At 46.3% G+C, this 22611-nt stretch overlaps 1 protein-coding gene across 3 annotated transcripts in view; it reads left to right on the top strand.

Annotated features, from left to right (window-relative positions):
• Nmnat3 (nicotinamide nucleotide adenylyltransferase 3) overlaps window positions 1–22611 on the top strand; it is a 161960-nt gene that overhangs the window by 65262 nt on the left and 74087 nt on the right. For all 3 annotated transcript variants that reach the window (XM_045136721.1, XM_004663610.2, XM_045136720.1), the window contains exon 2: window positions 21826–21975. In XM_045136721.1, the coding sequence (XP_044992656.1) occupies window positions 21867–21975 (109 nt within the window). In that variant the 5' untranslated portion in view covers window positions 21826–21866. The remainder of the gene's footprint in view (window positions 1–21825; window positions 21976–22611) is intronic.

Here is a 22611-nt window from a genome sequence, read left to right as displayed (position 1 = left end):
TAGATACCATCATTTTCTTGACATCTTTGTCAGGCATTTCATCTAAAACAGTGTCATTGGTGATAATTTCTGATGGATTTATTGTTTCTGGTTGGACTGTATTGTCTTGATTCTTTGAGTTTTTTGTATTATATTGTAGCGACTTTTGCATCATGATTTGATGCTGTGTCTTAGAATAACCTATTCTCCTTCACTTTTCAGAAGAAGAGTCTATTTTACTGGGGTTTTGCTTAAACCTTCCCTAGGCTGGTTTGGCGTGGCTCCTATGCTGCCATCTTACCCAGAAGTCAAAGGCCTACAATTTTATGGGGAAATTGCACGGATCACCCTTGCCATCTGCACACTGTGTGGGTTAACCCATATCTGGTCCTAGGATCCATAAACCCCAGTCCATGGTTTAAAGAGTAAATGTCTAAAGAGCATTTTAGTCTGGTCTGTCCACTTCCCTTATATGGAGGCTTTATCCCATCTACTGGTTTCCAGGAGGAGGCTTTCTATTTTGCTGACTACTTTAGCCTTTGGCTTTGTATAGTTGCCCACCCCATACACCCTTTCCCTGAGACCCCATCTGCTAATCTTCCTGCCACAATATTGTTTTCCTCTACTGTTTTGTCTGGTAACCCCCTCTTCTCCCTCCCTAGTTCCTCTTCTTCCTGGTCTCAGTCTAGTTATGTACCCACAGTACTAATGCTTACTCCCTTTTCCACTCTTTTTCTACTAGTCCAGTTTAGAAGCCACATATGAGAGTAAACAGTTGACATTTGTCTTGCTTAATCTATGCCCTCTCTTAGGATGATGTTTTCCAAGACCATTCATTTTCATGTGAATTTCATCATTTCATTGTTATGTATGGCTGAGTAGAATTCCAATGTGTAGATGTACCACATCTTCACTATACATTCATCAGTCACTGGGCATCCTGGTTGATTCCAATTCCTAGCTCTTGTGAATAGAGTAGTGCTAAATCTGGTTGAGAAAGCATCTCTGAAATGCAAGGGGAGTTTTTAGGATAGATAGTGAGTAGTGGAATAGCTGAGTCAAATGTTAAATCAATTTTCATCTTTTTCAGGAGTCTTCATATTGATATCCATAGTGATTATACAAGTTTGAATTCCCACCAGCAGTGAATAAGGGGTCCTCATTCCCCACACCCTCATTAACATTTATTGTTATTTGATTTTTTGATAATTGCCAACCTGACTAGAGTAAGATGGACTCTCAGATTTGTTTTAACTTGCATTTCCCTGATGGCTAAAGATGTTGAATATTTCTTTAAGTGAGTATTGGCCATTGGCCATTTGTATTTCCTCCTTTGAGAATTCCCTGTTCAGTTCTCTGCCCCATTTTTTGAGTGGATGATTGATTGTTTATTGCTTAGTTTTTTTAGTTCTTTGTAGATTCTAGATATTAGGCCTCTGCCAGAGGTATAGCTGGTGAAGATTTTTTCCCATTTTGTGGGTTGTTTGTTGGCTCTGTTTGTGTTATGCTTATCTATACAGAAGCTTTTTAGTTTAAAGAGATATTACTGGTTGAGTGTTTATTTAATTTCCCAAGCTACTGGGGTTCTATTCAAGAAGTCTTTCCCCACTCCTATATCCCTGAGGGAAAAGAAAATATCAGTACATCTTCCCGTCAGTATCATTACTATTTCTTTTGCTTCCACCTTTATTTATTTACTTTCCATTAGTTTGAATCCTTGATGGGCATAGGCTCAGAGATTGTGTACCATGGCCTCAGCAGCAAGACAGCTTTGGAGTCGGGCACAAACCACACCATCATTTCCGTGGACACGGGTACCTTTCTCCAGATCACTGTGTCTCTGCTGAGTTGCGGGACTCGCTCTCGTTGCTTGTACACATGCGCTCCTCTGCTCCCCCAGTAGAGGTGGCTTTGTCTCAGAAGAAACACCTTTGATTTTAAGAACAGCCTTGTGTTTCCTGGTTCTGGGTCCATCACCAATGGCATTGCACCATGGCTGTCTAGACATGCTTCAGAAGTCCTGTTCCCTCCATGCCTCCCAGCTCCAAGCTCACCAGCCTTTCTCCAGCTACTTCCAGGAGCTGCAGCCTTTCACTACCAATGGCACTGAGGGTACCTCCCAGTTCTAGAAACTCAGTGTAGTGTCTGTGTCTCTTCATGAGGTTAATTCTAAATGTTGAACACCACCAATGATTAGAATTAGAGCCTTAGGACCTCAAACTTGTTAACTCTTTGGTTTAGTAGCCCTGGATCACATAAAGAAAAATTCCCAATATCAGGGTCAAATGTGTTTTCTTACCTCCCACCAAAAGCTGAAATGATGTCCCAATTTAAGTTACATTCATTTTGAAACCTGCTATTTATACAGTGTTTTGTTTTACTTGGGTTTGTTGTTGCTGTTCTGTGCTACACCAGATCCCCCATGTGCCCAGCCTCCCCAGCATCTACCCTGGGCTCCCACTCCAGCCTGTACAGCTCTTCTGCTCACGGCCCATCCTCCTCAGTTTTCTTCCTTGTTATGCTGGAGCGCGTCCTCTAAAGCTTTCTTACAGGCTGGAGAGATGGCTTCGCAATTAAGGTACTTGCCAGCAAAGCCAAAGGACCTAGGTTTGATTCCCCAGTGCCCACATAAAGCCAGATGCCCAAGCTGGTACACACATCTGGAGTTCATTTGCAGTGGTTAGAGGACCTGGTGTGCCCATTCTCTCTCCCTACCCCCACCTCTCAAATAAATAAATTAATGAAACTTTCTTAAGAAAGAGCACCTCAGTAGCTGAGGTGTGGCCCAGTGGTGAGTATATGCTAAGCATGTACTGGGTCTTGGATTTGATCTGTAGCACTAAAAATAAGAAAATTGAAGGGGGGACGAGTTGGGGAAAATTTGTTTCCTTTCATATATAAATATGTATTTCCTTTTATATCCTGGTATCTTTGATTGGTGGTCCACCTGGACACACACTTCTCAATTTGTGATCCTGTTGTCTTGGACGTGTACCGCATTGCTCCTTGTCTCTGTCTTCTAATGTGCCCAAGAGAAATGAGATCAGATGCCAGTCTTACTTCCATTCTTGTCTGTGGACTTTGCTTTTCTCATTCATTAGACGTCTCTAGGGTCCTTTCCTTATTTTCAGTGTTCTTAAATTCCAGACCAAGTGTATTATCAATTGGTTGAAGTGTTATTCCAACTCCAGTCGGGCCTGATGATTCAAGAGGCTTTATTGGCTCACTTAATTGAAATGTGCTAAGTAAGATTGGCTTGACAGCCATGCTAATCCTCATAGAACAGAAAACAAGGAACCAACAAGGAATTTCTGCTCTATCAGGATTGTTTTGAGACATGACTGCCTGGACCACAATAATCACTTGAGTGAGGAACAATACACAGAGCACAAACTTTACCATCCTAACCACTCCTGAGTGTACAGACCAGTGTGTCCTGTATGTTAATACTGGGCTCCTCACCACAGAATAGTTTTTAACCTTTCAAAAGTAAAATTTTATTCATATTAAAAATGACTGCCCAGCCCCCTGTTCTGGTTCTATTTTCTTTCTTTATTATTAATTAATTTATTTTTATTTTTTTGGTTTTTCGAGGTAGGGTCTCAGTCTAGCTCAGGCTGACCTAGAATTCACTGTGTAGTCTCAGGGTGGCCTTGAACTCATGGTGATACTCCTCTCTCTGCCTCCCAAGTGCTGGGATTAAAGGTGTACACCACCATGCCTGGCTTCTTTCTTTTTTTAATTTCTTTTAAATATTTTTAAACTTATTTGTTTATTTGAAAGAGAGAAAAAGAGGCAGACAGAGAGAGAAAGAGTGGGCATGCTACGGCCTGTAGCCACTGCAGATGAATTCCAGAAGCATGTGCCACCTTGTGCATCTTGCTTATGTAGGTTCTGGGGAGTCAAACCTAGATCCTTTGGCTCTGTAGGGAAGCACCTTCACTGGTCTTCATCTCTCCAGCCCCAGTTCTACTTTCTGTTGCAATGAAGACTGCTCTCCTATTGTAGTAGCTCAGATAATTTGGAATCATACAAGAGTTGTTGTTTTGTTGCTACTTTATCTCACTTCACATAGCATCCTCAAGGTTCATTCATTTGTAGCATATGGCTTTGTCCCCTTCATTTTTAAGGCTACATAGTATTTCATTACATATGGCATTAGTTACTTTCTTGTTGCTGTGAACAAATACCAGATAGAAGCACCTTAAGGTAGGAAAGTTTTATCTAGTTTCATGGTGGGCAGACATGGCGGCAGGAGAGCTAAGCTTGCTGGTCACATTTTGACACAAGAAGCAGAATGAACAGAGATTGGGTCCAGGCTATAAAATATCAAGGCCTGCACCCCAGTGACCCTCTTCCTCCAGCAAGGCTTCATATACTAAAGGTTCCACAACATCGCCACACAGTGCCACCAGCTCATGATCATATGAGCCACAACACACGGACACAATACGCATTTTGTTTCACATTGATTTGTTCATCCATCCATCCATCCATGAACAGTTAGGTGACATCCTTATTTTCATTTTTGTGACTATTTTGTGGTGGATATGACTAGACAAATACCTGGCTTTGGTGCTGCCCTCAGTTTTTTTTGGTGCATATTCAGAAGTCAAACTGTTAGAGCCTATGGTAATTGTGTTTCCAATCTTTGGGAAACCACCATATTGTTTTTCATAGCAACCACACATTTTACCTTCCCAACAACAACAAGGGTTTCTGCTTTGCTGTGTTTCCTCACGGTGTTGTTTTCTGTTTTCTCCATTGTCATCTCCATTCTGATGGGAGTGAGGCTCTCGGTGGGGCTTTGGGTTTGATCTCCCCCATGACTAGTGGTGTTGAGCATCTCGTCCTGGGCTCATTGCCCTTTGTTGTTCTTTAGAGAAATGCCTTCTGCAGCTCTTCGTCCATCTTGCACCGAAGTTTTTTTGCTGCTATTGGGTAAAGGAGATCTTTTATGGACAGCTTTTGTTGGTGACACCAAGTTGAATGGGTGGTGATGCGTGGCAGGATGTTCTGGGCAGAGCTGGGACAAAAGCATGAGCTGACGATGCAGGTCTCACTTAGGCTTTGTTGGGCCACCCTACAGAAGCAGCCACTGTCTAGGCAGGAAATGCAGAAACGTCCTTTCCCTGTGGACAGCCGCAGTTTCCGCAGGAATCCTGCCAGGTAGGATGGTTTTTCTCTTAGGTACACAGCTGTCCTCAGCAAGGTCCCCGCGGCACCCTCGGGAACACTGGATGCAGCTGAAAGGGGCTAAAAGACTTAGCAGGAAGCTTCCCCCAGGCTAGTTGCAAGGTCACAGTGTCAGCTGAAAATCAGGTTTGCTCAGAATGATCCCTGGAATATGCCCAGTGCAGTGCCACATTCAAGGCTCATCCTGGCACCTCCTCAGTTTTTAGCCTGCAAGATTCCGTGCCACACAAAGGCACACAGCTTCTTCATTGCAGCCCCTACCAGCTCGCTGTCTTGCCTTAAGGGGCCACATCATTAGAAAGAACTTGTGCTTACCTATTGGGACCACATGTGGCCCACAGAGGTGCATACACTGTGAGAAGGGCCAAGTATTTAGGGCACAGGTCACCAAGAACCTGACCAGCAACAGCAGCCTTAGCCAAGCAGTTATTTTGTAGCTCATAAGTGTATGGACAGAAGTAGTACAAGGTTGATACAGTTCTCCATACTGTTCTTCATGGTACGGGAGGGCTGCTGTGGCTCCAGCTATCAACGTCACAAGGTCCAGAGAAGGGTGTTCTCATTAGTGCTTTTTTATCAGCTGGGGAAAATCTATCCCAGGGGCATCTAGGTACTTCCTCTTGCATCTCACTGGACAGGACTAGGTCACATGCCAACACCTGAAATGTGTGTTTTATCTGGATCTATGCCCCTTGTCCCTGAAGAAACAAAGTGAGGGTTTGCTAGCCAGGAGAGCCCAGGGACAAGGGAAAGACCAGCTGGGTCACACTACCTGCATATCATCTGCTCCTGGAAGACAAAAGAACTTTAGCCATTTCATTTCAGCCTGTGTTTTGTTTTATACTAAATTATGACATTATTGATTTAGTGAGTCCAGCAAATATAAGGGAATTCTGGGAACTAAAATTGTCTAGAAAAGCTCTGTTTTGTTGAAGGTTCTGCATACTGATGGACTGATTAGATCAGTGATTGTGGAGAAGTAGCATTTACAGATCACGAGCTAAAATTATCCTGACTATCTTTAGTCTCCTTAATAGCAATAATTACCAACCCCGGTATCTAGGTATCTAGTCCACCATCGTGGTGACTGCTAGTAAAACATGGGAATGTATGGACTTAGTAACACCCCAGTGGATCCAGCAACACAAAAGATTAGAATGTCATCCAACAGCATCTGAAAGTGTAGTTGAGTTTTCTCTGCCTTGCTGTAACCTGCCAACCTGATGGGCCTGGTTAGTAAATGCCTTAATTCATGACCTTCCCTTGTGCTGTGACTGTAGAAGTTTATATAACCTCTTCTATGGTGGCATGTGTCCTTCAGCACGATCTGAATCCATGTTCTCTGTCCTTGGCCATCAAATACTTGTCTCAGAGTAAGCTGTTACCCCCCCTACACACACACACACACACACACACACACACACACACACACACACACACACATTGTTGTGTGTTGACAATTCATGTGCCCGATGCTAATGAAATGCTGCTTCTGAATGGTCTTAATTTTGGAGCTGGCACCTTTGGATGTCTTGCCTTGGATTTGCCTCAACCTGTGGACATGTGGTGTCCTTGACTTCCTTTGGCCTAACTGGGTTTTAGCTCTGCCCTTTGACCTTGAAGCTCCAGGATCTGCCTGCTGTCCTGGGTCAAGCTTGTAACCTCTAGCCACTTCTCTGCCCCACCTTCAGGGAACAGGTGCTTATGACCAGAATGGCTTGGTCAAAAGAAGTGTACTCCAAGGTGTCTCACATCAGTGCCTCAGTTCTTCAGAAGTCAGAGAGACACCTGGCACTCTATTGGTCTTCAAATTTGTGCATTGTAAGAAAAGTCAAGTTCTCACTTAGGAGAGAGAGCGCCTGGTGTGGGCTTGGCTGGAGCATTGTGTACAACTTGGTGGCACATGTACAAATCTGCTGGAACACTGGCTCCATTAACTATCTAAGTCTGCCCTGCATGTCTGGATGTCCTCAGACAAGTGGTGGCTTCTGCTAGTGTGCTCTTGTAGGGACAGGTGGAGCCTGTCTTCCATGTGGTGTCTTGACAGAGCTAACCCATGCAGATCCAACTCCCTGTCTACCTGAGAGAGTGTTCTCCTCACAAGGGTGCAGAGGAAGCAGAGCCAGAGAGTTCATCTTCACTGCATACTGTGGAAGAGTGTTAGGCTGTCTTTGGTTTATAGAGGCTGGAGGGCTGGCACAAAGTCACAAGGCTTAAGAGTGGACACAGAGGCCATTCCTAAGGCCTTCCAAGTGCAACAAGCAGCCTCAGTTCAAGACTAGAAGAGTTGTCCCATCTGTCACTGAATGTCCACATCCTTGAGAAACCTGAGTGTCTGGGCAGGGTTTAGAGGGGCCATGGACAGGATGTGCTGCCCTTCCTGCAAGGAGTTCTGAAGCAATAACTGAGGAAGAAAGAAAGAGAATTGGTTTCAAACTGTCGGTGGCTTCATGTGACTGTGAACTGCCCCTCATCCTGGTCTCATTTCACCCTTCTTCTTCATAGTCAAAAATTACCAGTAAATAGATGCTGGTGAATTTGATAGGTTTTTTGTTTTGTTTTGTTTTATTTTTGAGAGACAGACAGAGAGAGAGAAAGAGAGAATGGGCATGCCGGGGCCTTTCAACCACTGTGAACGACCTCCAGACATGTGTGCCTGTCCTGTGGCATATGTGTGACATTGTGTATTTGCATCACTGTGTCTGGCTACATGGGACCTGGAGAGTCAAACATGTATTACTACACTTCACAGGCAAGTGCTTTAACCATTAAACCATCTCTCCAGCCCTAAACTTAATGTTTATAATTAATCACAGCCCCAAACCTGGCTCAGGTCTCTGATTTCACAGATCATTGCTCAGAATTGCAGCTACCTGATTATCACCATAGCAGTGTGCTGACAGCCCAGTAAAGATGGGGCATGGGCCTCTCATTTCTAGAGGCTGGAGAAGGTGGTTCTGGTTCTGAACAAGGTTGTGTCATGCCCAGCGCTCTCTACGTCAACAACTATGGTGAGTGTCACTGTCTCGTGGATCACCCGGCTATGTGTGATGGATGCCCTGTTCTGCCTTTGGGAGAGCCTGGTTGTTTCCACCTTCCTGCTGTTTTGAGGTCCCCTTTAGTGTTCTTCAGTGGCCCTGAGAAACTTGGTAGCTATGGCTGCTTGATTTTTGGAAGGAAGGGAGGATGGGGAGAGTGAAGCAGCAAACTAACACAAATTGGCCTTTCTTTTTTAATGATATATCATTTTTTTGTTTTTTAAGGTAGGGTCGCACTCTAGAACAGGCTGGCCTGGAATTCAGTATGTAGTCTCAGGGTAGCCTTGAACACATGGTGTCCTCCTACCTCTTCCTCTCGAGTGCTGGGATTAAAGGTGTGTGCCACCACGCCCAGATTTTTAAGAATTCTTATAGTTCATTTTAGGGCAGATCTAAAAATTTGGGCTAAGGAGATGTGGAATGACAGAGACCTGATTGTGAACTGCATGGGAGAGATGGCTGTGGCCTTGTGTTCCTTTACAAAGCCCCCTCTTCCTTTGTTAGCACCTTCCTTCCTCCAAACCAAAACGCAGCCTAGATGGTCTCCTGAGTCCTTGCCTGCACTGGGTGGTCCTGCAGGGCAGACCTTGGCACCAGCTCCTTCTCTTGACTCTGTCATGCTGGCTAGATCTACCATCCACCTAATTAATCATCACATCTACTAGAGGATTCGGAGGACCCTATACAAGCACAGCTCTGGGTAACCAGTCCTGTCCTTTGTCCCCAGGCCCACCACACACTGTACTCACTAGGATCAGTTCTCTAGTCACATTCAGCCTCAGGACAGCCAGGCACCTTTGTCTGAGTTTCTGTCAAAAATAAAAGAGTTGGGCTGGAAAGATGGCTTAGTGGTTAAGCCACTTGTCTACAAAGCCTAAGGACCCAGGTTCAGTTCCCTAGTGCCCACATAAAGCCAGATGCACGTGGTGGCACATGTATTTGGAGTTCATTTGCAGTAGCTAGAGGCTCTAGTGTGTCCATTCTTTTATCTACTACTACTTCTTCCTCCTCCTCCTTCTCTCTCTCTCTGTCTTATAAATAAACAAATGAAAGAATTGTTTGCTGCCAGAAAGAAGTGGTCAGGGCCTCCGAAATCTCCACATCTTTGTTAGCCGTCCCTTCCTCTGTTACCATAAGGCTACCCCTGCACTAGCCACAGTCCAAAACTTACTCTCCTGGCTCTCAAGAACTGGAAAGGAGCTAAGGAGAGTTCACCTTCTTTGCACACTAGCAAGTTGGCCTGCCGTGGTCTCACTGATGCTGGAGAAGACACAAGGCCCCTAGGCCAGCGTTGGAGGACATCACTCGCAGCATAGCAGCATCTGGATATCAGGATTTTCTTGTCACTTTCCTGGATGCAATACTGCAGGGTGAAGAGGGTCAAGTGACATCTCCACAAGCAGTGAATTTTGTTGCAGGAGAGGAACCCTGTGCTTAGGAAACTCAAATATTCCACAGTGGGTGACCTCTGTTCTATAGAGAGGCATGATCTTTGTTACCCTACACTGTAACTGTGTCCCAAAGTGTGGCTGCTCACTATACTGTACAAGTGCTTAGTGCAGAATGGTGAGCAGTCGACGCTTTACTTACAAGACACAAGCAGAAATATGAGTGACCTGTGAAGAACTGGTTAAGGCCGTCCTTACCTTGCACTCATCCAGACAATTTCAATAGTCCATTCACATGTCTTGCCCCTTCTCTGAGTGTGGTCCTGGGCTTGGAGCTGGGGATAGTGAGAATAAAACATACTCTCCACCCTCAAGGAATGAACTTTCCAGAACAATGGGAAGAGGATATTATGTGATTGGAGATAATGGAGAAAACTCCAAGAGGCTACAGGGCCTCTCCCTCAGCTTGGCAGGAGAAGACCTTGGGGAGCCTCCTGGGGAGGTGGACTCTCAGTGTGTCAGTTAGCTTGGTGGAAATAGATGAGAGTGAGAGTGTGTGCTCAGGGCAGGGTGGAAAGCAGCGTGGTGGGGTAGACATGGGGAAGGCATTGATGGGAAACAGCCACAACTAGTTTGCGGGGGCGCTGCGGGTGTCATGCTGTGGAATGTCTACAGGTCTGGAAGGTGAAGGTGGAGAGGAGAACTAAGCAGGGCTCAAGTGATCCCTCAGCCCCTTCAGAGGCTGGGCCAGAGCGCTGAGACGGGAGATAGCTGACAGATGGTGTAGGCCCAGCCGAGGACTAATGAGCCCACCCATCTGAGTGCTTTGTGGTTTGAGGAGGGGTTGGCATAGAAGACACCACACGGGGAACCAGTGGGACGTCAAGGTGAGGGGGGCAGCGAACCCAGATAGCTGGCAGTTCCATGGCCAGGGTACCATAGTGTCATCCCTTGCCATCATAAAAGTTGCTTCTGCATTTTGCTGCCACACAGGGAAATCCTCAGAGCATAAAAGGCATGAGACTCTGTCCCTTAAGGTGACTTTTCCCCACTGCCAAAGTAGAATAGGGGTGCTGGGCACAGATCCTAGGTTACACATGGGCAGAATGAGATGGACAGAAAATCAACACTAAGGCAGGACTCCGAATCCTAGAACGGGGCTCCTACCCAGTGCAGTGACGTGATTTCGAGAGTGAGTCAAGTCCAGGTTCAGAAGCGAGCATGACCTGGGCTTGGCAGCAGAAGTTCTCAGTGGCTAAAGCAAACCCAGGAGGCAGGGCGTGCAGGCATTGAAAGTGTGAATGGAGGGGAGGGGAGGAGGGGCTAAGCCCTGGTCTCCATTTTTTAATTGTTTTAATTCTTCCTCAACTGCTTGTTGCTGTTCCCTCCTGGGCCCTGCCCTGAAGGGGTTTTGTGCCCAGGTTGCCAGTTTGATTTGCCTTTCACTTTAACCTTGTTCCCCAGTAACAAGACAAACATGCCCCCCATTTGCACTAGAGCTCATAAAGTCCCTGCCCTGGAGAGTTCAGTGGGCCAGGAAAGGAAAGTGTGGGGTCTCTGCAATATACTAGAGACAATATGCCACATTTATTGTCTCAGAGGAGTGAGCACTGGCTTCTGGTGGGTCAGCAGGGGACACGTGGCTGAAAGGTTATCAAGAAGAGGTCATCCCAGTAGAGGCCAAGAAGCAAGAATGCCCCCCCCCAAAAAAGAACATCAGGTTGTTATATCTTGTGAAGATACAACAGGGGGGCTAGGAGACAAGCAGGAGACACTGAGAGAGGCCGCAATCTCCAAAGTCCTGATGCCAGATGAAGGGTATGCCCAGCGAATGAACACCACCGAAAGACAAATTACTGAAGACTGTAGCCCTGGGTTGGCACGAGGGTCCAGGTTTCAGACACCAGTCACAGGGCAAACAGTCAGGTTCATCTCACTCACAAATGATCATGCCTAGGCATCAGTACTGCATCATCTGCTTAGCACATTGAGATTAGATTGGGTTGGGTCCATGTTGGTGATTTTAAAAAGTGATTCCAACCTATTTGTGGTTGGAAGTGATTAGCTGTATAAGCTGGGTTCCATAGTCGACCAATTCCTTTGTCGCTCAAGTGTTCTGAAATATATGCCTTGATGTTGTAAAGAAAAAGAAAGTGATTTCAGAGTTGCTGTCCTCATAGTAAGTGTGGGGGCCTTCCCTGGGGAATGAAAGGGGATGTCCAACTACATCCACTGATCCTTCTGAGAGCAGCTTGTTCTGTGGTAAGGGCCACTGACCTGTCTGCTGACACTGGCACTGTCCTGCCCCCTGTCCTCCTGGAGAGCGCACGGTCAGCTCTTCCTCTGTTCTGTGAAGTGGCCTTCTGAGAGCTGGCCATGTTCCTTCACTGCATTGTCTTTGCTGGGATGGGGACTAAGATAACTGCAGTATGTTTCCTTTATTTGCCAACAAATCCCATTAATTAATACAATAAGATTATGAACTCTTATAGTAAGGTGAGTGTCAGAAGCGTCGGGATCCTTTTTAGACAAGGGGTACAGACAAGCAGAGCCGGTTTGGAGGCCAGTGAATATTGTCTAGGACGGGGAAAGGGATGGAGCTGGCATTTCTGGAGAACCTCCTGAGCCAGGCCCTGTCTGAAGAGTTCTGATAACCTTCAAGAAATCCTAGGAAAGTTGTGGTTATCTCCATCTTTTTGTGGATCACCAAGGCTTGGGGGTGGTGCTTGAAGAAACCATTGTAGCAAGCACAAACTATTTACCAAATGTCTCAGGTCTCCCATCATCAGATTGTTCTCTCTCACTCACTGTGATGGTGTGGACTCCGAGGAAGTGACAGGAGTCAAGGTTAAATTGCTAATAAGGGACCTCCCAGAGCTCTGTTTTCTCTGCTACAGTGACAGACTATTCCAGGCAGCAGCTGATCTGTCCTGAGTCCTGGAATGAAGTGGCACAGAGCAGAGCCCTCAGCTATATGGAATGAACGTGTAAATATGAAATGAACGTTTATTGTTGGAAGCCACTAAGGTTTGGTTTATTAATACAATTCACCTGTCTTCTTTTGTCTGACAGTCATTGAAGGCCGCTGTGCTGGGAAGCTCTTGGCTTTGACTCCATGTCTGTTAGCTGGTTGTCAAGCCAGTGTCAGTCAGGCTTCTGTGGACCTATAGATGTCCATAAGCAAGAGCAGACCCCGAGCTGCAAATCTGGTGCCATCTACACATACTGATATAGTCTGGGCTTTGTGGCAAGACCTCTCCCTTCTTCCTTCTCCCCTAGGTTTGCAGTCACCCCTACGTTGCCTGCTGGTAAGTAGGGCATCTCTGCTGCCCACAGGGGCTGGTGGCCTGAGATGTTGGCTCGCGCCTGTGGACAGCTGCACACTGATAACATTGCCACAGACTTCACAAGCTCTGTCGCCTGGAAAGAGCCCAAGTGACTTGAGGTTTTGTTCACTTGTAAATGTTTGAGAATCGTGTCCACAAATTGCAAATTGAGTAACTCAATTTTGAGGCACAGCTGTTATTTGGAAAAGACCCATCTAGGAATGCAAGTTCCTTGCAGAATGATTGTGCTTCATTTTTGTCAAGTATCAGAAAACCGTTAAGCTGCCAAGCCATATGGCAAATGCCCACTCAAAGCAGAGTGCAACAGTAGCACGTCATGAGTCCGTTTCAGGGGACATCCACGGGCCAGAGTCTGGTTTGTCATCAAACTTGACTCTGCACATGTCAGCCTTCTGGAGACCTGAGTAAGGATTTTTCCTCCCATGAAAAATTCATATAAAAAATTAAGTTATAGTAGATTCTTTCCTTAGATGTTTTATTTTTAAATAATATGCACTTGAGTTGGTGCATATAAAATAGATTTAACCAGGGCAAGAGAAACTTCTAAAAGTTTTACATTTTCATTTCTTTCTATGCTACTTTAATAAACATTCATTAAATATCACCGAATCAGGTAGAATAGGTTCAAATGGATATAATAGAAGAAAAAGGAAGACAATGGTGCCTTAGAAGATCATTTCTCCTCCACCTAAAATATCCCAGGAGGCAAGGAGCCCCAGGCTGCTATGGCAGCTTCAGGGTCCTGGGTTGGTTTATTCTGTTTTTCTTTGCTGACAAAGTGGAGTCAGCCCTTATCTTTTGCATCCCATATAGCTGCCATGATCCAACCATCACATTCCAGGCAGTAGGAGTGGGAAATAGGAAACATGCATGCCTGTTTTGTTTGGAGACAAGCATCTCACTATGTAGTCAAAGCTGGCCTGCAACTTGCTGTGTAACCCAAGCTGGCCTCAATCTGATGCTCCTCCTGCCTCACCTTCCTTGTAGCCATGAGGCGCTATGTCTTCTCCTTATAGAGAGCATTCCTCAAGGTATCCACCTGGCACTTCTCCTGAAAACTCACTAGCCAGACCATAGTCACATGGCCTCATCTTGCTGCCACAGAGGCTGGAAAACGCAGCAATTGCCCTGAAAAAGGTAGGGTTGCTGAGACCAAGGGGAAGGAGAGTAGATGTCAGGTAGTCACCAGAAGACTCCAGCCTACTTGAGGCCCCCAGTGTTTGTTCTCTTTGCTCGACTGGAACCTTCTAGAGAGCACAGGTTTTCCATGGTGCCATCTCCCAGTGTTACAGGGGTCTTTTGGTTCTTGCCTTCTCAAAGGAAAGAATTCAGACACTGGCAGTTTGAGCAGAAGTTTAACTTAGCAAAGCATATATTCCATAGAGATCACAGTGGGCTGCCCAAAAGGAGAAAAGCAACCCAATGGATCTTAACGAAGTTTATGAATATTTATGAGATGTATGCCATATTCATGGGGCAAGGGGACCCTTTGCCCTCTTAAGTCATGGTACACCAGATCTTCTTCAGGCATTTCTTCCTATGATCCTCTAGGAGGACAAGGGGAAGAGGTCCAAATCACAGTGTAATTGATACTACACTGAAGTCAGCGCCATTTGAGGGTGTAGACCCTCCATTCATGCTCAGGTGTGACAAGTGGGAAAGATCCCTGGTGTCTTGGTTTCTGTTAAAGTAGAAACCACTCATCCACTTCTTCAGGGATGTTAAACCCTAAGGGGGCACTCTCACCTTCAAGAGACATGGCTACCAACTGTAGTTTTAAGTGGCTACCTCATCTCTAACTCCAAAGCAGGCTGTGTACCCAGTGACTACTGGGTTTTGATCATGGTGACTGGAAAAATGAAGTCTTTTTTTCAAGTCAGGAAAATAAGTATCTGAAGACAGGTATAGGAATGATGGATTATGTCATAAACATAATGAAAGCAAAAAGACAGGAGTTAAAATTTTCAGAGAATTTCATATAAGCCAGGCCCTATGCAAGAGGTGAGCCCCAGTCACCCTCATGAGAGCTCTGAGAGGTCCATGTAATTATCTCCATTTTCCATGGGACTCACCAAGGCTTAGAGAAGCAATGTAGGCTGTTTACCCGAATGCAAGCACATGCTCTTCCCTCCCAGGCGTGTTGAAAGAAATAGCCCCAACATGTGCACCATCTTTAGCACAGCGCGGGGCCTATCGCTCAATAAACCCAGGAGCTATTACTCAGCGCTGCTTCTGATGGCAGCTGAAAGCTGTCCCAGACTCGTAAGAGTCTGGCATTCTGAGAGACCTACTTCCCTTCCTTGTCCTCCTTCAAATCACTGGAAAGTTCTCAAAACTGAAGAGCGGCTGCCTGCTTTTGTCTCATAATTAGGACGAGAGCTTAATTGGCATGTTTGCTTCCTCCAAGGGGAGGTTGGCACAGGATCCTCACACAGACATGGAAGGCTCCCTTTGCTTTTGTTCTTAGCAGCACTGTGTGCTCATAGCAACAGCAGGCAGATCCAACAAAGTTGAGAAGAAGTAGCGGGGTTCCCATGAAGGTTGATTGTCCTGGGGAAGTTGACTTACTGTCACAGGTGGAAATGATCACCCTGGGTCCTGAAGAGTGTGGTCCTCAACCCGACAAACACAAACCGGGCCTCTCGTTGTCTTTAAGATGAGGAGTGTGGTCAAGAGGTCTGTGTAATGAAAGATGCTTGCAGAATCTATTTCCATTCTGCCCGCAGCCATCTGCTTTATGTCTGTAATAAACAGGATGTTTGCAGTTCCCTGATCTGGCCCATCAGAAGCACTCACTGTGGAGAGGGGGAAACTGACAGCCTCCCAAGCCGTGAGCACCAGTGCCTTAGGTCTGTAGTGACACTTTAACCTTCCTGCCCGCCTTCCTTTCTGTGTCCTGATGAGGGCTGGTGACAAACCGGCCGCTGGGTTCCTGGTGAGTTAGGATGAAGTGCATGTGGCACGTGGCCAGCATCACATTACCTTAGAGCTGGTGAGGTGAGATGTGAGCAACAGAAAAGATCTTCCTCGCGGATGTAAGGACCTCCTGACTTTCGCCAGGTAGGAGGACCAGGGCCAAGAGTACGGAAGTGCCATTTCTAAAACAGAATTCTAAGCAAGTCACATTGTGATTTAAAAACAGTTCCTCGGCCTCTGAGCCTGCAGCAGTCTCCTGCTCCGTGTACTCATGGGCCTGCACATATCAGCTCACACCACAGGGCAGCCACGCCAGCCCCTTGTTCAGGCCCCACCTGTGGCTGCTCTGTTGTGGTTCCTAGGCCAATGTAGTACCATTCCCTCTGTCTGACTCAGGCTGCCCTGTCCTTCTCAACAGCCCAGTCCTTGGTCTCTTCTGCCCTAGCTTACAGCTCACTGGGAGAACTGCTCCAAGGCAGTAAGAGTTTCCAGTGGATGCTGTGATAAATCACCACAATTAAAAAAATTATAAAATATTTTATTTCATTTATTTATTTTGAGAGAGAGAGAGAGAAAGAAAGAACAGGTATGCTAGAGCCTCCAGCCATTGCAAATCAACTCCAGATGCTTGCATTACCTTGTGCCTCTGTGTTACATGGGGAATCACCACAATTTTAATGGTGTAAAACAACACACAGCTCTCTCTTCTGATCATTCTGAAGGTTAGAAGTGTGATGTGAAGGTGGTAGCATACCTTTGTCCACTTTGAAGGGCCAGGGAACACTGCTGTCTTGCCTTGTCTTGCATCCCTCCTTGAGGCTACGTTCATGGCTTGGTGTGTGCTCCTTCCTGTCTGGTACACCGTCCCACATTTGGTTGTTGCTTCATCAATACATCTTTCCATCTGCCTGATCTGCTTCCCTCTTACAAGGACTTTCCTGATAACCTGATACAACTAGATCACCAAGGTATCTTCCCATTCAAGACCTTTTCTTTAATCACATCTGCAGAGTCCCTTGTACTTGTGTAACACCAATGACGCCCAAGTTCTAAGGATCAGGAAGTGGACATCTGGGAACCATTACTCTGCCTCTCACAGTGAGATGTTGAGCTTCAAGCCCTTACCCTGATTCCTGCATGGTGAATTGTCCCTCTTATTGATGGCTGGAAGCTCTGTGGAGACAGAGCCTCTCCCCCATTTTGCTTTCTGTTGTACTCCAGTGTCTGGCAGTGGCCCAGATGTCAGTAGATGCTTAATAGACAGTTTTCTGGTAGGTGCATGGAAGATGGAGCCTGGCCCATAGTACAGACTGGAAGGTACCTGAGAAGAATGATCTAGAAGGAGTTGGCTAGATTGTCTGACCAAAGTGGCCACCTTCATGTTTCACTGCTGTAGAGGGGAGTGATGACCCTAAGTCAGTGTGCAAGAGGCCACCATCCCTGTTGAGGGGATGTTGAAGGTAGCATACCAGGATAGTTCTTGTTTGATTTTAGTCTGAGTCTGGGGCTAATAGGGGCCATCTTATATAGCCCTAGGAAGTTAGAAAGGCCTGTCTGCCCCTTGAAGGCCCAGTCCATCGACTTCTCACAACAGAAGCAAAGAAAGGAGGTAGCCTTGTGATAGAACCATTTGGTCTTGGACTGTCACCCTCACTGATTCTACATGAATTTCCTGAGCCTCTATGGTATTCTGGGCACATTACTGGGAGGTGAGGAAACAGAGATGAGTAAGAAACCCCTCTGGGACCTACACAGGGAGGAGCCATAGAGAAAAAATTCAGAAGTTGTACTGTGGCTAAGAAAATGAGGAACCTGACATAGTGTCACATGCTTGTATTCCCAGTACTGAGGAGGTAGGACAAAGTGAATCTCTGGGGCTCAGTGGCCAGCCAGTCTTGCCTGATTGGTGAACCAATGACAGCCAATGAGGACTCTGTCTTAAAAAATTGTAGATGAGAGGAACCACACCTGAGGTTGTCCCCTGGCTTCACAAGCACATGCAGACATGCACACACACACACACATGAATACACACACACACACATATACACACACACACACACCTGATGAGCTATGGACCAGATACAATATTTGCATGGCACAGGAGAAGGAATGGGCATATATACTCATTCCAAGAAGAATACCCTGAAGGTGGATCCCTGGTGACGGTGACAGAGGTGAGGGCAGCATTTCAGGGGGACCAAGCCTCATTGCAGAAGCAGCTGGTGATATGTGAGGGATAGATGAATTACTCTCAAACCGACTGTAAGGAAGGAGGCTTTATGCTGGAGAAGGGACAGGGGTCAGAGGTAGATTCTGCCTTGTCCCCAGTTACTGATAAATTCCAAGAGGAATTCTCAGTGTGTTAATTCTTCCAGCAGCTATTACTGCTCACTCTGCAGGCCTTCACTGAACCAGCTTATTGATGCTGCCTTTTCCAGTTGCAGAAATCTCCCACGCTTACTGGTCTCACCAGACATGATTTGGCGGTAAGGGCGGGTGGGTCTTTGCTCACTTGCACCTTGCCTGGTGTTTGAGGAGGCTTGCACGCAAGTCACAAACCTGGTTGTCCTGCTTGACCCCCTGGAGTGAGCCCATTTCAGCCTGATCCTTGGATTTCTCTGCCCTTGCTTCAGAGGGAGCTTACATAAAGCAAGGTGCCAGGTGCAGAAGGAGGGACCAGGTGGCTGACCTTGTTGCTAAGCCAGCAGGAAGGCCAGGGGAAGCTGGCTGTGGGCACTGACTGAGTCTTCCCACCTCGGATGTGACTGGGATGGGGACAATCACTTTTGGAACTGTGCAGCTCACCATGCCCATGGCAAAGACAGAAAACAGCAGCTCTTAATAAAGGTCATTTGTTCTCTTCATCTTCACATTTTCTTGACTCCGAGGCCTCCTTTCAAATAAATGTTCTAATCTACAGTGTCTAGAAACTTGTGGGAAAAAATCCCAAGCCCCAGGTTACCTGAGACACTGCAGTAACATGTTGTAGTGGTTTTAAATACTTATATTTTGTCAAAATGAAGTAGAATATTAAATGGCTTCAAGACAGTTGTGAAAAACAGTCATCCTCTTTATCCCCTCATCCTGAGACTACCTGTGAATATCTCATTAAACCTCTCCACCTCCCCAGGGGAAAGCCAGCAGCAGCTTATAGACTGCTTTCTCTGCACACAGTAGGGGGTGTTCCTGCCTCCTCAAAGGAAGCTCTGAGCTGTGTGTCTCGACAGCTCAGAATGCACCAGGGATGACCTCCCTGCATTGCAAAACACATTAGATCAGAGGCAGGCCCCCTGACCAGCTGGGCAGTGCCCTGCTTCAGCCTCTCCCAGCCCTTCCTTCTCATGGCCAGGCTTGCTTTGTGTTTGGAGGCACAAAGAACACATGACTTCTTTGCTTACCTGGGCATGCTGTTGGCTAGGTAAGAAGAGTACTGAGCAGGTTTTTTTTTGTTTTCTGAAATGCATCTGTGACTTAGGTAAGTCAAAGATCAACTGACCTAGGTCTGGGTGGCAAAAGCCATCTCATCAGCCTTCTGCCCCTCAGCAGCCAGACAGTTGCACCCCCAGCTCGGTCACAGCGGCTGCAGATTAGCTCATTCACTCTCCAGTCCCCTTTGCTGCTTCCTACTGGACAGGCTGTGAAGCCAAATACATGCCTGTCGAGCCTCACTGTGGCTCATATAGCCATGAGACTTCATTCTGGCCAATGACACAGAAGCCAAAATCTATAGGGAAATTCTGGAGGAAAAAAAAAGCTTGTGTTTTTAAAAAATATTTTTATTTTATTTATTTATTAGAGAGAGAGAAAAAACAAGGTAGAGAGAGGTAAAGAAAGAAAGAATATGGGCACACTAGGGCATCCAGCCCCTGCAAATGAACTGATACATGTCCCACCTTATATATCTGGCTTATGTGGGTCTTGGGGAATCGAACCTGGGTCCTTTGGCTTTGCAAGCAAGCACCTTAACTGCTAAGTATCTCTCCAGCCCTGCTTGGTTTTAAAAGGGGAAGATGGTCAATACAGCCCTTTCTCCTTTGGCTTCCTGACTGAGATCATAACATTGGTAGCTATAGCAGCAATCTTGTGACCATGAAGGAAAAGCCGAGAGAATGCAGGTCATTGTTGAGCCATTGATTCAACACCTTGACCCAGCTGTGTTCTTCTTGACTTTTTGTCACGTGAGAAACAGATGGGCTTCATTTGCTTAGGCCATTAAAATTAGCTTCTGGGGCTTGGAGCCAAATGTACCTTTAACTGAAGTGCCCGTAAATAGTGATGAAGTCCTGAGTAGTGAATCGTGGGGGCTGGGTCTTATCTGGGGGTGTTGTGATTGGAGGAAACTGAAATAGCTTAAGTCTGGAAGCTCAAAGCAGGTGGTCAGGGAAACTCACAAAGACAGCATTTACTAGCTCACCGCTGCTAGTGTAGGAAACAAGTGAGCAATGTTTGCATACAAGCCTGAAGAAGTAGACTACCATGGCTAGTTTACAATGACCAAGAGCTCTCCATATCACCCCAAAACTACATGAGTGTGGCCAAGACCACTGGAGCAAGAGGCATGAGAAAGGGGTAATGCCTGCCTTCTGGGGCAGTATTAGTTATGATTGCTTCAGACAAATTACCCCCAAACACAGCCAGCTCCAAACAGCACACAATATGCTTACTGTTTTTATTTATTAGCTTACTGACTAATCATTTCTATAGGCTAGGTGACCAGATACAGCTCAGCCACATCTTCTAACTCCAGAGTCTCATTGTGTTCCCAGGGCTGAGGTCTCACCCGAAAGTTGACTATGGGAAGATCTACTTCACCCTGGCATGTGTAGTTCTTAGATGACTCAGTTCCTGAAGGGCTTTGGCCACCATAGCTCTCTCCCTCAGCTCCTCTCTGTGTGCAGTTCGCAGTATGACAGCTGGCATCATCAGAGTGAGGGAGCAAGAGATGAGCAAAGGAAAGCTAGAGACTTAGACATGACATTGCACCGCTCTAGCTGCATTCTGTTCAGGAGGAGCAAGTGACTAGGCACATCCCACACTCTAGGCAGGGGACTGATTGTAGGTGGGTACCAGCAGTGAAGACAGTTGGTAGTCCTCTTAAAAGCTGCCCATCACAGGTACATAGCCACCATCTTCACCTCCTCCCTTGTCATGGCTGAGTATTATCTCTGTCTTGCAGCTGAGGAAACTGAGGCTTAGAAAAGGGCTGTTCTTTGCCTTTGATCTCACCATCACTGATAGGCACAAGGAGGCATCAGAGCAACATCTTGACCAGCGCCTCTAGGGCCAGCATGTCCAGGGAAGGAGAGATACGTCCACAGCTGGCCCATAGCCAGGCTGATCTTTCTCTCCTTTAACCTCACTGCTATGCTGAAAGCTGCAGAATGGGGCGGGGGGCAAGGGGTAGGCTGGCCCCTTCAGAGTTCTTGGGTCCCAGATAAGGTACAATGGGTGAAGTCATGCTGAAGTATTTGAAGGTAATGAGTACTATGTCTAGAACTTAACTCTTAAATATTTCAAGAAAAAAATTTATAACCAGAGGTGACATTGTAGGAATGATGCAGACCTCTCTTAGACCCCAAGGTGATTTATGAAACCCTGGAGACAGTGTTGTGGTTGAGAGCAAAATATGGGCTCTGAAGTTGAACTGCTTAGGCTTGGTTCCTAGCAGCTTCTGCGCCTGAGCTGTGTAGTACTACTCCCAACACACACACCACACACACACACACACACACACACACACACACACACACACACACGGGAGGTGATGGGAGAGTTTGGACAGAAGCTATACCCTGATTGGCACTTCGCATGGTCCTTGACCCATGGTGAGCTCACCCCGCATGTTACTGTTCTTGCTGCCGCCTCGCTCATCTTGCAGGTGAGGGGTAATGGCTGTGTATTGCTTAGATGCTGCTCTGGACAGTTGTCTCCATGACACATGTTTTTGTCCCTATAAAGGCAGGGTGGCCACTGCGGAAGGTGTGGATGTGCCTGACAAGATGAAGAGCCGAATCCCTGTGGTGCTCCTGGCTTGTGGCTCTTTCAACCCCATCACCAACATGCACCTGCGCTTGTTTGAGGTGGCCAGGGACCATCTACACCAGACAGGTCAGTCACAGCCTCACCCACTCAAAACCAGCAACTGGGCCTTGTGAGTGTGTGGGGTGATGTCATGTCGTCATTTGTTGTAGCCTGCATTTCCTGCATCATGCACAGAGAGCTCACTTCCCTTAGCTGTGTGAGGTGCACAGGTCACTTCCCTGGCCACAGACTTTAACATCTCAACATCCCCCCCTCCCTTCCCAGCTCATCTTGTCTTTGAATGGTAAGAATGCACTGGGCAGCACATGGAACCTGTGTCCGAATGAGGGCTCCTTTCTGGGGCTCCTAACATTCACCTATATAGCAGGTATAACATTTGCTTCTGAAAGCCCCTGCTACTCTGTAGTAGGTAAGCAAATGTTCAAAAATGGGGGTTTGACATTTTCTCCTTCTGAAGAATAGACTTTATGCTATAACAAATTATGTATTCATAAATATATTTTATGTGTTCATAAGTGTATTTTGCAGTATGGTGTTACCCAAGAAATTTTGCCTCTGAAGGCAGTTTTTATACCAGAATCAATTCTGATTTGCTTTTAATACAGGAGAAAAGTATTCAAGTAACATGCCAATCATTTCTTCACAGAAATCATATATACAAGTTTTACTTTATTATAAAGAAAATAGTTTGGTTTACAAAAC

The sequence above is a fragment of the Jaculus jaculus genome, chromosome 17 (genome assembly GCF_020740685.1).
Source record: "Jaculus jaculus isolate mJacJac1 chromosome 17, mJacJac1.mat.Y.cur, whole genome shotgun sequence".
Lineage (NCBI taxonomy): Eukaryota > Metazoa > Chordata > Mammalia > Rodentia > Dipodidae > Jaculus > Jaculus jaculus.
Note: the sequence above shows the minus strand (reverse complement) of the source record. Positions and strands in the feature narration are given on the sequence as shown.